This window comes from Balaenoptera borealis, assembly GCF_965194805.1.
Source record: "Balaenoptera borealis genome assembly, chromosome: 5".
NCBI classification, from domain to species: domain Eukaryota; kingdom Metazoa; phylum Chordata; class Mammalia; order Artiodactyla; family Balaenopteridae; genus Balaenoptera; species Balaenoptera borealis.
Genome location: NC_138862.1, coordinates 68,423,292 through 68,438,442, shown reverse-complemented (window position 1 = coordinate 68,438,442; position 15,151 = coordinate 68,423,292). Strand labels below are relative to the sequence as shown.

General features: G+C 38.9%; 1 protein-coding gene across 6 annotated transcripts in view; it reads left to right on the top strand.

The window, feature by feature from the left end:
- Positions 1-15,151, top strand: part of HSPBAP1 (HSPB1 associated protein 1) — a 58,301-nt gene that overhangs the window by 22,318 nt on the left and 20,832 nt on the right. For all 6 annotated transcript variants that reach the window (XM_082394935.1, XM_082394936.1, XM_082394937.1 and 3 more), the window contains one exon: positions 168-349. In XM_082394935.1, coding sequence (XP_082251061.1) covers positions 168-349 — 182 coding nt within the window. The remainder of the gene's footprint in view (positions 1-167; positions 350-15,151) is intronic.

The window sequence follows — 15,151 nt, the reverse complement described above, 5'->3', positions numbered from 1 at the left end:
AAGTGTTGTAAATGGTTCTAATTATTTAGCAAGTACATAATTAATTTCTAATTAATGTTAAATAATAGTTAATACTTCTTGGTTGAAATTATCCTCATTTAAGAAAACAACAATATTTGGAAACTGTGTTCAATGTACATTTAAAGTTGGGTTCTCTTACATTGCAGCTCCTCAGTTTGAAACCACATGTAGTTACGTAGAAGCTACACTTGAAGAGTTTCTGACCTGGAACTGTGACCTATCTAGTATTTCTGGACCATTTAGAGACTATGATCATTCCAAATTCTGGGCTTATGCGGACTATAAGTATCTTGTCAGTTTATTTGAAGATAAGACAGATATTTTCCAGGTAAGTGAGTACATTTCTTTTAATCATAGTATAACTTGTTCTTGAGAAAAGATCACAAATTAGAATCTCCTTGGTACTTTTTTCCTCACTGTCTTTTTCTCTGAAAAGTAGTCACCGTGAGTCTTGACTCTCCTATTGACTCAAGCCCAAAGATTTGTTCAAAGGAAGTATAATGTTTGGCCTACAAAGATGAGCAGCCTTCTTATTATTTTCCTAGTCACCAAACTTCCTGCACACTCTCTCCTTTGCCTTTAAACAGCACCTGAGCCGATTTGGAGTATATCAGAAACATAGACTGTGTGTACAGCTTCCTTTCCTCCTGACCTACATCTAAGTCCTTGTTCTGTCAGTGAGGCAGATGGAGGTACAAAGCTGATTACATGAAGAAGCATTCAAGCATTCCTAGAATCCTAGAAGCCTTCCGGGCTGCTGCTGCCATCTCTCTCTGCTCTGGGGTGTTTAGTACAGGCTTATGGCCTGAAGCAGAGAGTGCTGGGCTCCCAGTGTTTGACTGTAGAAGTCCTGCAGAAGGATGGGGGTGCTCGCAGAAGTAAGAATGTGGAAGTTCTCTGCCATGCGTTGACATAACTGACGGCAGTTTGCAGACTACCATATCCTCTTTTCAAAGTGTTTTCTACCTCAAAGTGCCAGTTCAGTTTGTGGGGTGATTTTGCAAACTCCCTGCTCTGGTTTCTGTGTGTCTTAGGCATCGGCCAGGAATGGGAGTAGTCCCAGAAGGCTGTTTGAATGACTCTGCCTTGCCCAGCATCAGGTCAAGGTTCTAGAGTCCTTCATCCTGCCCCTACAGGATATATTTTGCCATCACAGCAGGCTGTTCACCCACCTGCTCTTCTCCTGTCGGTCACCACCACTCTCCCTCTGGACTTTCCTGTCATACAGGCTGATTGTCCTTGGACTCTTGAGTCATTTTCCATTCAGCTTATATTTTTTCTTTTTCACTTTGAGTGAAGGTTTGGATGCTGGTGCTTTCATAGTTATAATATTATCATACAGCTATCAATACTTTGTATCTTTCCTTTATTAAATTTTTTAATGTTTTACTTAAATTTTGGTTTTTGTAAAAAAAAAAAAAAAAGGAAAAACACATCACTTGCCCCATAATTGTTAGTTGAGGATACTTTTTTTTCTCACAACAATAAAAGAAATGCATTGGTTTTGAAAACATTCAGTAGATGTTTTCTGAATCCAAAGTCTATACCAAATCTATTATTTACTCATTTATTTTTTACACACACACACACACACACACACACACACACACTGTATTTTATTTTTACAAGAGATAAATAAACTGACACCAAGCATTGTAAATGGATGACCACAGCAAAAGCAACAGTGATTGCAATTACCAAACACGAAACACACTCATACTATGTCATAATATTGACATTCAGTCCTATTTACTCATTTTTAAATGATAATTTTGAGGTAATTTTTTTAATAACCTTAATTGTGATTACTCTATGGATCTTTAATCCTAGACCTTTTAGATATCATAGTTAACTTTTAGAGTATCTTATTAATATTTCTCATACCCTAACCCACCCTGTGTATTAGACTAGTACTTTATTACTCCATATTTCAGGTAAAACACTGTAATAGTAATATTTATCAAGTACTCATACTTGGTGCTTTTCTAAGTGCTTTACCTTTATAATCCTCACAGTAACCCTATGATTTAATAATTATCCCTATTTTAAGAAAAATGAGGGCTTCCCTGGTGGCACAGTGGTTAAGAATCCACCTGCCAATGCAGGGGACACGGGTTCGAGCCCTGGTCTGGGAAGATCGCACATGCCGCGGAGCAACTAAGCCCGTGTGCCACAACTACTGAGCCTGTGCTCTAGAGCCCGCAAGCCACAACAAGCACAACTACTGAAGCCCGTGTGCCTAGAGCCCGTGCTCCGCAACAAGAGAAGCCACCGCAATGAGAAGCCTGTGCACCACAACGAAGAGTAACCCCCGCTCGCTGCAACTAGAGAAAGCCTGCGGGCAGCAAAAAGACCCAATGCAACCATAAATAAACAAACAAACAAATAAATAAATTTATAAAAAAAAAAGAAAAGTGAGGCACCAAGAGGTTAAGTAAACCTTTTCTGAAATTATACAAGTAAGAAAAGAATAACCTAAGCAGTCTGCCTCCACGAGCTTTAACTACTGCACTATATGCCTGCAGAGGGTCTGGATACATTCAGTCCTGTGAGGACTCCCAGCTAGGATGAAGGACTTCTGTCTGTGCTGAATCTAGGCTCACTCTGCCTTGGGTGAATCTCTAATCTGACCCCATCAGTTGTTCTGTTTCAGGCCAGGCATGGTAGCACTGTGCAGAAACGTGACCTATTTATTAAGTGTGGGTATAAAAGGCAGCCTTTTGATAATGTGCTGGAATTCTAATTGAGCCCTTATAAAATATGATATTTTTAGTTAATGAGTTTTCTTCAGCTCACATTATGGTGATTAATTCTCTGGATTAGAACAGGCAAATCTGCTATGAACAACCAAGTCCATTAAGATTATGTCATTTTTTTATCTCAAAGTTTTCTGAGCATGAAGTGATCTTATATCAAAGGTACCTAAGTTGTTTTACTTTTACCACTATAATTCATTCAGTCACTAAATCTTACTTCTTATTGTTTCAAGCCTTCTTCCGTCTGTCTTAAAATGGTGGGTAGTTAAACATTAAAACTGATAAATTTTTTAAATGTTTATTTAAAATAAACTCATTGTATGTGAATTTAAGTGACATTTTTATGAAAGTAATTATATTCCAAATTTCTTTTTAATGTTATGAGAGTAGTGGCATTGTTTTACATTCTTGTCTCTTTAGTGTCTGGCTTAATAGAAGACAGCTGGTTTCTTCTGTCTGCTTCATTCAGTCTTGCGATTTGTTGGTTTGTTTTAAGTATATGAAGAATATCTTGCTTTACACAAATATGCAGCTGAAAAAGAGAGGAGCATTTTGGCAACCTTTTTAGATAATTGTGGATTTTTTTAATACTCCACCAAATTTGGGTTGTTTCTACCACTAATGAGTAGTCTCTTAAAGGTTCGTTTGTTGCAGTCAAGAATCTGAACCCATGATCAATGAACCCTTCGTAGTCTTTCAGTAAAATCCATTGGTCTATCTTGCATGGAATGGATCTTTTGTAATACTTTTCATTGTCCATTTGGAAAATATTGGTTTACTAAGTTATATAGATCTTCCAAATGTTGATGCATCTTTGTATACTTTATTATAAAAAAAGTGACATTTGTTAATAGCATCACCATTCTCATCAGAAAAGTCTTTTAAGTTTTAGGAAGCTTTCTAGCTGATGAGTTTCAAGATACAAGTTTCCAAGATAATTTTTATTCTGTTCAAAATATTTTCCAATTTCCCTTGTGATTTTTTCGTTGACTTATGGTCTACTTAGAAGTATAATGTTTAGTTTGCACATATTTGGGGATTTTCCAGCTCTTTCTGTTATTGATTTCTAATTTAATTCTGTTGTGTTCAGAGAACATACTTTGTATGATTTCAGTCCTTTTAAATTTATTGTTTTATAGCCCAGAATATAGTCAATCTTGATAACTTGTACACTTGAAAACAATGTGTATTCTGCTGTTTTTGTCTTTTATAAATGTCAATTAAGTTGATTGTTCATGTCTCCTGTATCCTTACTGATTTTCCGTACACTTGTTTTACCCATTATATAGAGACAGGTATTGAAATTTCTCAACTATAATTGCATATTTATTTCTTTTTCAGTTTAAGTTGGTCAGTTTTTGTTTTGCAGCTAGTAACAGTTTAGGTTCATGCACATTTAGTATGTCCTCTTAATGGATTGATATTTTATCGAGATGTGATGATCCTCTCTTTCCTGAGTTCTTCCTTGTTCTGATGTCTACTTTGTCCGAAGTCTGCTTTGTTTAGTTTGCCTTTGGTTAGTGTTAGCATGAAGAAGGAGTACTTGCTATGTGCTTCCATTTATATAAAATTGTAGAGCTTGCAAACAAATTTATAGTGACAGAAAATAGATCAGTGGTTATGTAAGAATGAGGGGGTAGAGAGAGGTTACAAAAGGTTATGGGAAAGCTTTTGGACATGATCAAAATGTTTGTCATCTTGATTGTAGTGATGGTTTCTCAGGTGTATACGTATGTAAAAATTCATCAAATTGTACACTTTAAATATACACTGTTTATTGTACATCAGTTATGCCTCATAAGGCTGTTTAAAAAAAAAAAAAAGAATGCAATGCTATTAGTACACTTTGGTTCCACAGCTTGACAACAGCAGTTTTATTCACCATTGTTTTTGTGCCATCAGTGCAAATGTCAACACAGTGAAATAGGAAAATAACATCTTAGTAGTAGTATGAAAATAGTTTCAACCTCACAGATCCTCTGAAAGGGTCTCAGGGACCCCCCAAGAGGTCTGTGCACCACTTCGAGAACCTCTGGTCTACATCATCCTCTCTGAAATTACTCTCCTCTAGTTCTGACTCCTCCTCTAATTATTTCTAAAACAGTTTCTTATGAAGATATTGAAATATGTTAATTATATTCACAAACATTTCATGCCTTTAAATTGTGTAAGGATAGTAGCATTTAAGACTCTCCCCAGTATGACTGACATGACCTGTCTCCTCTGCATATGTCCCTGAGTAGTCTCCTTGCAGAGTGCTGGACCACTGTGTTCTCTCGTCTTCTGGCCTTTGCTCATGCTCTTCTCAATTTCTGCCTATTAAAATTCAACTTCTTAGGGCCCGGCTCAGATTCATCCGTGGCTATGAAGCCTTCTCTACCACTCATACCTACATCCATCCATTCCTTGCCTTCATTCCTGTACTTTTTATTTGGATTGTTATTTAAATGGCGCGTGACATAGAATGCCTGTGACTTGTTTCTCTAACAGCATTGTAAGCTCTTTGGGAACAGGGACTATGTTGTATAATTTTTTATTCCCGCAAACTGCTAACATAGTGCTGAATCCATAATGGGTATTTGAATGATTACATAAGTGTATTTTTTTTCCCCTAGTCTTACCATTTCTTGTTTTGCTATTTCTCTGGTCTTTAGGGCCCTTCAGAGGGTGTTTTAACTTAAACCCCACCTTCACCCTTGTCCAGTTTTCTGTGGCTTCTAGTTAATCAATTGTAGCATTTGTCAATCTTGACAAGAAATTCTTGGCTCTCTTCAGCCTTCTAACGAGTTTTATAAGTTTTTACTTACAGCTTCTACTTAAATTCATTCAGTGATAAATATGTAATATTTATATATACTGATAAATGCACTGGTAAATATAGTGGTATTGTTGGAAAATATCCTGTAGCCTTAAAGGTGGCCAAAAATTATGATTTTGACACTTAACTGACTTTCATATATGGCAAATGAAATTGGCCTCGTTATTTTTTTTAGCTATACATCATATCATTGACTGATCTAAGTAAAGCATCTATTTGGAGCATTTTATTCTGTACTTCGTGAGGAAAGTAGGGAATTTGTGACAGTACCATAAAATTTCTTTATCTCTGACTCATTAGGTAAGAACGACAGGTGTTACATTTTATAATCATCTGTAAGTATCATCGTAATTGAAGCTATTAAGAATCAACATATAGCAAAAGGGATTTGCCCCAAGAACATTTCCCAGGTAGATTCCATTTTATGTTGTGATTCAGGTTGGCTGCTGAGAGACAGGAGCCTTGTTAAGTCACCAGGACACAGAATCTCAAAATGCAGCACATGGAAGATTAGTTCTAGCCTGTCTTGGGCTTTATAACATACTTATGAGAGTATGTTGAAATGAGCCAGGTGGTTTAGTAATGTTTAAAGGGGTTTGATGGCCCATGGTGCTTTCTGATGAGGCAAATTGGAATGTAAGAATTTGGGTATTTATCCAAGCCTATCTGTGGGTAGAGTTAACTACCTCTTTTCTGTTTGTTCCCTGAGGTAATTTTTTCAAGGAGAAAAGGGCCTTAAGTACTTGCTAATTTATAATGTTCATTTAAGGGGCTGTTTGAAGTATTTATCCTTTATAAGTTTTACATAGTAATTATAGTTAATTATACTGTTTTAAAGTTCCATTTTTGTCGGGTTTTTTTTCTTTTTTTATTCAGATGTAAGTTCATTACAGTGTTATGTATATTCAGTTTTCCTGTGTGTATGATCTAGGCATGGAGAATAAATAGAATGAGACAACTTTTAACGTGATAGACTCCAACTAACCATGACCACAAGTCACCCAAACAGCCCGGTAAAAGAACAAATAGTTTCGAATTGGGGTATTCTCAGAGCCTAGAGCTTACACTAGCTCACACCAAATCTAGGCTCTGAGAAAACTCCAACTCAAAATATACCATTTTTTAGTGGTGAACAAATTAAGAATGAATTATTTTCTGGTAATGGTAGGCTTAAAAAAAAAGCCACTATTCTGTATTATCAGTATCTTACCAGTTTTTCTTAAGTTCTTTGGTTAAAACCGTAAAATTGGGCTTCCCTGGTGGCGCAGTGGTTTAGAATCCACCTGCCAATGCAAGGGACATGGGTTCGAGCCCTGGTCCGGGAAGATCCCACATGCCACGGAGCAACTAAGCCCGTGTGCCACAACTGCTGAGCCTGCGCTCTAGAGCCTGTGAGCCACAACTACTGAGCCCACGTGCCACAACTACTGAAGCCTGCGCGCCTAGAGCCCGTGCTCTGAGACAAGAGAAGCCACTGCAATGAGAAGCCCGTGCACCTCAAGGAAGAGTGGCCCCCACTCGCTGGAACTAGAGAAAGCCCACACGCAGCAACGAAGATCCAATGCAGCCAAAAATAAATTAAAAAACAAAAAAACCCTGTAAAATTATGGAAGATTTGGTTGCTTGTACAGCATTTTTTAAATGGTGTTTGAGTCTGCAACAATTATTTAACTTGTTAATTGTAACAGGTTTAGGAGCAACTCAGTTTCAGCATAAAATTAGATCTAGTCACCTAGATTAGTAACTCAGCAATTTTTGAACATTCGTTGTGCTGTGTTAGGCACCGGGGATGCCAACTTGAATAAAAGACTTGGCTCCCGTGGGAGTTTAAAGTTGAATGTGGAGCCAAGCCTTAAGACAGAAAAGTGTAAAATGTGCTATTACACTTTAGTACTTTTTCTGACATTATTTTATCATTTAAATGATTGTAATAGTTTTAGAATATTATGTATAATCAAGAAGATTGAAGCATATACATTTTCTTGAACTTTTAAAATTACAACCAGATTTTTAGATTCTCTTATTTAAAATGTTGGAGACAATTTTATTAAGCAATTTTAAAATTTATTTATTTATTTATTTTTGCTGTGTTGGGTCTTCGTTTCTGTGCGAGGGCTTTCTCTAGTTGTGGCAAGCGGGGGCCACTCTTCATCGCGGTGCGCGGGCCTTTCACTATCGCGGCCCTTCCCGTTGCGGAGCACAGGCTCCAGACGCGCAGGCTCAGTAATCGTGGCTCACGGGCCCAGTTGCTCCGCGGCATGTGGGATCTTCCCAGACCAGGGCTCGAACCCGTGTCCCCTGCATTGGCAGGCAGATTCTCAACCACTGCACCACCAGGGAAGCCCAAGCAATTTTTAAAACTCATCCTCATTGCTGTTATGTGTACTTAAAGGAATCCAGTTTCAAAATATTGGGATAACAGAAAGTAGATCGGTGGTTGCTTGGGGCTGAGAGTAGAGGCAGGCAGATTGAAAGCACAGGAGTAAGAGGGAACTTTTTGGGGTAGTAGAAGTATTCTATATTTTGATCATGGTGGTGATTATTCCAATATATACATTTGTCAAAACTTGTTGAACTGTAGTCTAAAATGGGTACGTTTTATTGTATATAAATTTTACCTCAGTGAAATTAATTTAAAAAGAAAACTAGGCAGTGGAAAAAATATTGTTTCTAAATATTTCCTTATTTTGGTATTCAAGCAGTTTCTCCCCAACTAACTCTTATCTTCATAGATAGCAAAATGTGCGTTGTCATCCTTTATGTCCTGGTTTTTTTTTATTGGGAAATATGATCATTCTATGTACACAAGAAATAAAACCATTATTATTTATAAATTACATATTATGTTCAGGACATCATGACAAGGCAGAACCATCCAAAGGAAAGAGGAGAATAAAGTATCTGTACTACTTTTTTGTTATAAACCAAGTTCATTTTCTTTGGCCAGCCAGTTTTCAGCTATGAGTAAATGATGAATTTTGCTTATAACTCTCATTCTGTACAGAAGCTGTGCCATATTTGGTCTTGAAACACTGTAGTGTGTTATTTCCATCCCTCTTCTCTTAGGTGTCTCTCTTTTTTTTTTAATAGTTTTTTAAAAATTAATTTGGTTGTGCTGGGTCTTAGTTGCGGCAGGCGAGCTCCTTAGTTGCAGCTCGAGGGCTCCTTAGTTGTGGCTCGCTGGCTCCTTAGTTGTAGGATGCAAACTCTTAGTTGCAGCATGCATGTGGGATCTAGTTCCCTGACCAGGGATTGAACCCAGGCCCCCTGCGTTGAGAGCGTGGAGTCTTAATCACTGCGCCACTAAGGAAGTCCCTCTCTTAGGTGTCTTTAAACTGCAGATAAATTTCCCAGAATATGTCTGGGAAGAGGCCAGGAATTGGGGCTGATAGGAAACCATTGGGGTTGGATGTGGGGGAGGATGAAAAAACAGGACTGAATTCCTGGTTAATTCCTTTAAGTACTGGGGTAACATGTAACATGTGATATTGTCTTCTTCTAGAATTACCCCTAACCACTAGAGTATCTAATGGACTACTAAATTACAGTACTGCAGCCCTACATTAGCACTTCCATAATAACGGTGGTCTTATTTTTTAATTAAAGAGTTGATTATCAAGACCTTTTGGTTCTTTTTACTCTTTTGCTGTCTTTTATAATTTTCATTGCTTGTGTTCTACACATTTTATTTGTATATCAATTGTTTGGACTCAGAACTTTTTTTTTTTTTTTTTCCTGGAGGAACAGTGCAGATCTTTGTGGTTAGTTCTCCAGGCTAGCCTGGGGAAGCCTACTATATTTATAATATGCTCAAAGAATAGTACCATGAAACTCTCTACTTCCACCCCAAAGTGTCTACAGGCGTATTTCTTCAAGGATATGTTTCTCTGATATAGGGTTTAGGACTAGCATAACTGCAAACCCAAGATAAAGGCTCTGACAGAATGAGATTATTGGGGAAAGACAAGGTTCCATGGGTTAACCTCCTGAATCAATTTGGGTTAGGCTTAGTTGCTTGTAACAGAAATCCCAGAATGGAAATTGCCTAACTAAACGCATAATGGTGAATTTTTTCCTCACCTAAGGAAAGTTTGGAGGTATGCTGGCTGGGGCTGGAATGGAGGCTTTGTCATCCCAAAGAACCCAGCTTCTTCCTGTCTTTCTACTCTGTCTTTAGCATGTGGCTTTCATCCTCAAAGCCATCTTGTATTCCAAGAGAGCCATCACACTGTATTTCAGAAAGGAGGAAGGAAGGACAAAAATGTACTCCCAGCTCTCTGCCTCTCTTTTAAGGAACTCTCCCAGAAGTCCCATCCAACAACTTCTGCTTAATGGTTAGAATTTAGTTTCATGGCCCCACTGAACTGCAAGGCAGGCTGGAAAACGGATGTCTCTTAGCTGGGCACGTTATCTCTCTGAATAAAATTCAGAATGAGATATTAAAAAAGGTAGGCAGTTTATGGCACACTCTGTTCATGGAAGGACATGAAAAATTGAAGCGAGATTTACAGTTTCTACAAAAAGTACAGTTATTCCAGAGCCTCTGCAGGCAGCAAGTATAGGGACCAGAGAGAATTGCAGCATTAAGGGGAGGGTTCCAAGAATGAGTCTGTACAGCCATCCTTAGTGCATAGCTAAGAATGCCCTTGTCAGCTGGGGAAAGAGGATTTTGAAGCCAGAGGGATTTCTTAGGCAGCCATAGGGCTGGCAGTTTCAAGGGAGGGCTCCTATGGCCAAATCCCTGGGGCAGGATGATTGATGGTCGTTTTATTTAGTGGTTAAGTTGATAGGTTAGCAATCTGCTATACGCCTCACTGAAGAGAGGAAGGGAAAAGAACAAAGTTCATATCTCTCTATTAAGTACTAATGCATTAGTACTTACTGAGGGATCAAGACAGAGAAAGACAAAAGCAAATATCAAGCATTCTTGACCTCTTAATTTATTGTACAGTTGTGTGATCATGATAGAATTGCCTTCTGGCATATTGGGGAGGGGGTAATTGATTTGTTTATGTTGTTATTTCAGGTTGGTGTCTTCAACTAGATTTTAGAGTTCTTGATAATAGAGATGTTTATGCCTTACACTTTTTGAGTCTCTATCCCCTATTAGCATATCACATATATTATCGGTCAGTAGTTTTTGATTCTAATAGTTGTGCTATAGCAGTGATTCTCAACTCTCCCAGATCTTGCACTCCCTTTATACAGTTTGTAGATAGTACAATTACCTACACATGTAATTCTTTTAAATTGTTAAAATACCTTACCCATAATATAAAGGAGAATTTTCGAGGAAGTAATTTATAATAAACAACCTATATTTTGAGGTGTTAATGCTCAATAACTATGCTAGAAGACATAACAACATAGTCAAGTCCAGGTGTGTGATTAAGTGGACCTCCAAAGCCAACATATAATCATTTTGAATGGATAGTCCATTTATTCCAGAAACCAGGCCCAACCTTGATGCACGCTGTGGTCTGGGATGCTCCTCTCTGATGTTGCAGACCCGGGGGGAGCTCGCTGAGTTCTCTGTGACGCTGTCGCCGGTGGCTGTTGTCAGCCACTGTGTGTTGGGAGAATTGTTTAGACTTGGGCACTGGCCTGGGATGACCAAGGAGCTCCAGGACCATACCCACCAGACCTGTATTTTCCCAAGAAAAAACTTCCAGTGGCAAAGCAGAGTAATAAGTCTTCCAGCCAATTAAAAAACATGAAGCCAAAGCTGAGAGTAGATGAATGCAGAAACTAGATTCAAGCTCTGTTGTGTGCTGTGGACTCTGCCAGTTGCTGGGGTCTGTGAGGTGAATATGTGTTCAAAAGACAGAAAATAACTGTAAAATGTGAATGATTGTTTATTCACTCTACAGACACCTGTTTTTCAACTACTGTGCTAGGGCTAGAGAGTCACAGACAACCTTGGTCTCCTCTCCTCAGGGAGCTCATATTCTATGGTGAAATCAGACAAGTGAGTCTAACCGATTGTCGTAACTGTTATGAAGTAAACAAAAATGGGCCAAAATTAGTACTGCAGAGGAACTTCTAAAAGAGTAAGTTGGGAAGCCTTCTCTGAGGAGGTGATATTTAAGCTGATTCCTAAAAGATGAGAAGCTAGCCAAGTGAAAGGAGGGTCAAGAGCTTTCTAAGCAGAGTGCAAAGCCCTTGAATGTGAGAAGAGTTTGCCTTTTTGGAAGAAAAGAAAGAAAGCCATTGAGATTGAAGGCTTGGCCAGTGAGACTGAGAGGGTTAGAGGTGTCACAGAGGTGAGAGGGGCCTGGTCATGCGGGCCCATGATAGAGGGCATTTGGATCTAATTCTAAGTGCAGGGCAAAGGGGGGACAGGACTTAATATTTTAAGATCACTCTTTGCTGCTTTGAGGAGAATGGGTCAGACAGGCAAAGAATCAAAGTTCTTTGGGAGAGAGAGACCAAAAGAGAGAATGACCAGGTTGCATGCGGCAGGGGAGGGAGGGGGCGGGGTGGGAAGTGTGGAAGGGTTCAAAGACATGACATTTACATTGGGTCTTGAAAGAGAAATGTGAATTGGGGTGTGGGAAGGGCAGCGAGGAGACCAGCCAGGCAGAGGGAACAGCAGAAGCAAAGGCAGGGAGGTGTGCAGCCCATGCTGGGAGAGCACTAGAGAGATAGTGTAGCAGTGGTCTCATACCAGAACCTGCATCCCCTTTACTGTTCTGAAATGCAGTTTGCAGGTGATATAATTACTTCCACAAATAATTTTTAAAAACTTTTAAACTACCCCAGCTATAAAATACAGGAGAATTTAAACAGAAGTATGTGATTTAATGTGTAAATATTCAAGCGTCACTATACTAGAAGACGTAATGAATTAATCAGATGCTTGTACCTACCTACAAGGAAAAGGTTCAGTTTTGAAGAGTTACTAAAAAATTCCATAGAATATCTCCAATATTTTATATTTAACATTTTGAAATGAGGCTAAATGAGTATGTTTGTATCTATACACATAGTCACCATGATGAGACAGTACGAGCACAGACTGATATTGGTGTATACATTGCTCAACCAAGTATCATATGAGTTTCAATGCTGCTGGTGACTTAATTTTTCAAAACGGTGAACAACTCTTGATGAAGCTGCAGGAACACAAAGTACAATCCTCCCTCGACTTACTTAGTAATTGTGTTTCTAGAAAATTCAGTATGTGTTAAAACCATGCAAAAGTCCTTTGAGGATATATGAAATTAAGAGTCAGAGCTCTAATCTCAGATAACTAAGATCAGATTTTTCAGTGTTATGAAAATTGTGCAAGATACAAAACTTCTGTTGTTGTGTTGAGCTGGATCCCTGACCCCCATCCACTGAATACCAAGGCACCCCCATCCTATTTATTATGACAACCAAAAATGTCTCCATGTTTTTTAACAAAAGGACAGAACTGTCCCTCAGTTTCCACATCTGTACAGTAGATATAACTACCTTCAATCTCATAAGGATTAAATGAGATGATACATAGAAAATGTTAGTATCAGGGCCTGTCCCAACATATGGATTCAATAACCTGATAGCAGCTGAAAATATAGGTTTAGCAGTTGAAAATATAGGTTTAGTCGTAAATAGAAAAGAAGTTAGGACTGGAGATGAAGGTTTAGGAGTCATGTATGTAGGTTCATTTAAACATTACAAAACACCAGGCAGAAACTTAACATTCAATTTAAGAGGGATAAAAGTAGGGTCCCATGGCCTTCTCCTAAACTCTGTAACGTCAAGAATGAAGAGATATGGCTAGGCAACAGTTCATAAGAAAAAGGCAGTCAAGCCTAGATTAGCCATGGTATAATTCAGCTGCTTTAAAAAAAAAAAAAAAAAAAACACTGTCTGACAGTGTATTAATAGTGTAATGTCCAGATCATGGAATGTTGAGACCCATATGCAAGATACTACATAGGCTCTGTCTGGGGTTCATTTTGGGAGCCAGGCTTTAAGAGGGCTGTTGACAAAGGTAGTCAAGAGGAGAGAAACTGGAAGGAAAATTTAATGCTACTGAGTCTAGATATTTGAAAAAAATGATAAAGGAGAAGACATGACCATTTTTCAGATAATTTAAAGACAACAGTTTTTGGCAGAAGAGAAAATAAACCTGTTGTTTGTGGAAAACAAATCTAGGACCTTCTTCTGGAAGTTACAAGAAAGCAAATACTGATTTTGTAGTAAGCAATCAACCAGACGCTTGCTCTTTTCAGGGATGATGTAGAATAGAATTTCATGGATAGAGATGATTTCTAAAGACTTTTTCAACTTTTGAAGTGGATGTGGGAATAGACTCCAGGATGGATCACCCCCCCAGTCACCTGTGTTAGTTTCACTGATGTGACTGCCTAACAGGGTCACTTGTTTCTAGCAAGACCCAATGCAGATTCCTCCTGGGCCTGCACTCATTTCAGAGATTTGACTACCTGTAAGTAGCTGAACTCAATTGGCAAGAAAGTCCCAACTCTCAAGAGCCCGTGGAGGAAGAGAGCCAAAATAGGTAACACTCAATGCTATCTATTTTCTGACAAATTTACTTTGACTTACTCTCTCTCTGCCTCTTTCCCCCAAACCCTTCACCCTCTGGTTTTCCCAGCCAGTTTGCAGCTGAATTTTAGGTCACCCTGATCTAATCATTCCAAAATAATTTTTCCTTTTTTAGTCATTACTGTGTTAGATGAGAGGTCAGGGAAGCCTCACGTCAGTTTTTCATATAGTCACCCCCGACCTGGTAGAAAAACTTTCCTTCTGTGATTCCTTCTGAAGTAATGCTCTAGAACAGTTTCTCACCTGGGGTTGGTCCACCGACTCCCTCAAAGTGTATGTGAAAGAGTGTGTGTGTGTGTGTGTGTGTGTGTGTGTGTGTGCGCACGCGCGCGTGCATTTCTCTGAGGAGAGGGATATCGGCATTCATTAGACTCCCAAAGGGGTGTATCTGTAAGAAGATAAGAGTCACTTAAACCAGCCTCTTCTTAGGTAAGACAGATCCCCGTTTTTTGTTTTTATATTGCGTGTCTTTCATCTACCTTTAGTTAAATTCCAAACTGGGGTGTGGTGAATTGTTCAACAAGGACCAGGTTCATTGGACGCCTCCCTAAGCTCCCTGCTTGGACTGGGAGCCCTTCTTCTGTGATCTTAGAGCACTCTCTGCTCACTGCTGTGAGAGCACTTTCTGCATTATATCGGAAGGGTCCATTTATGGGACTATCTTCCATTATGAGATTTGAAGGGAGGGCCTGTGTTGTATTAATTTTCATATTCCAAACATTCAACATCATACCAGGTATGTAATAGATGCTCAAAAATGTTCTTGACCTGAACCATTTACCCATAATAAGCCAACATATTCTTCTTTTCCTCCCAAGCAGCCAAGGTTTTAAGCACTTAACCTGAGCCAGGTATTATGTTAGGCATTGGGAAAACAGAGGTAAGCTCGCTTCATGGAGCATATGGGCTATATCCAGAGGGGACGTGATTTTTGCCACCCCCTGGAGCTGCTGCACGTGAGCCATATGCGTTTACAGTAGTGCTGACCTTGCAAAAACTC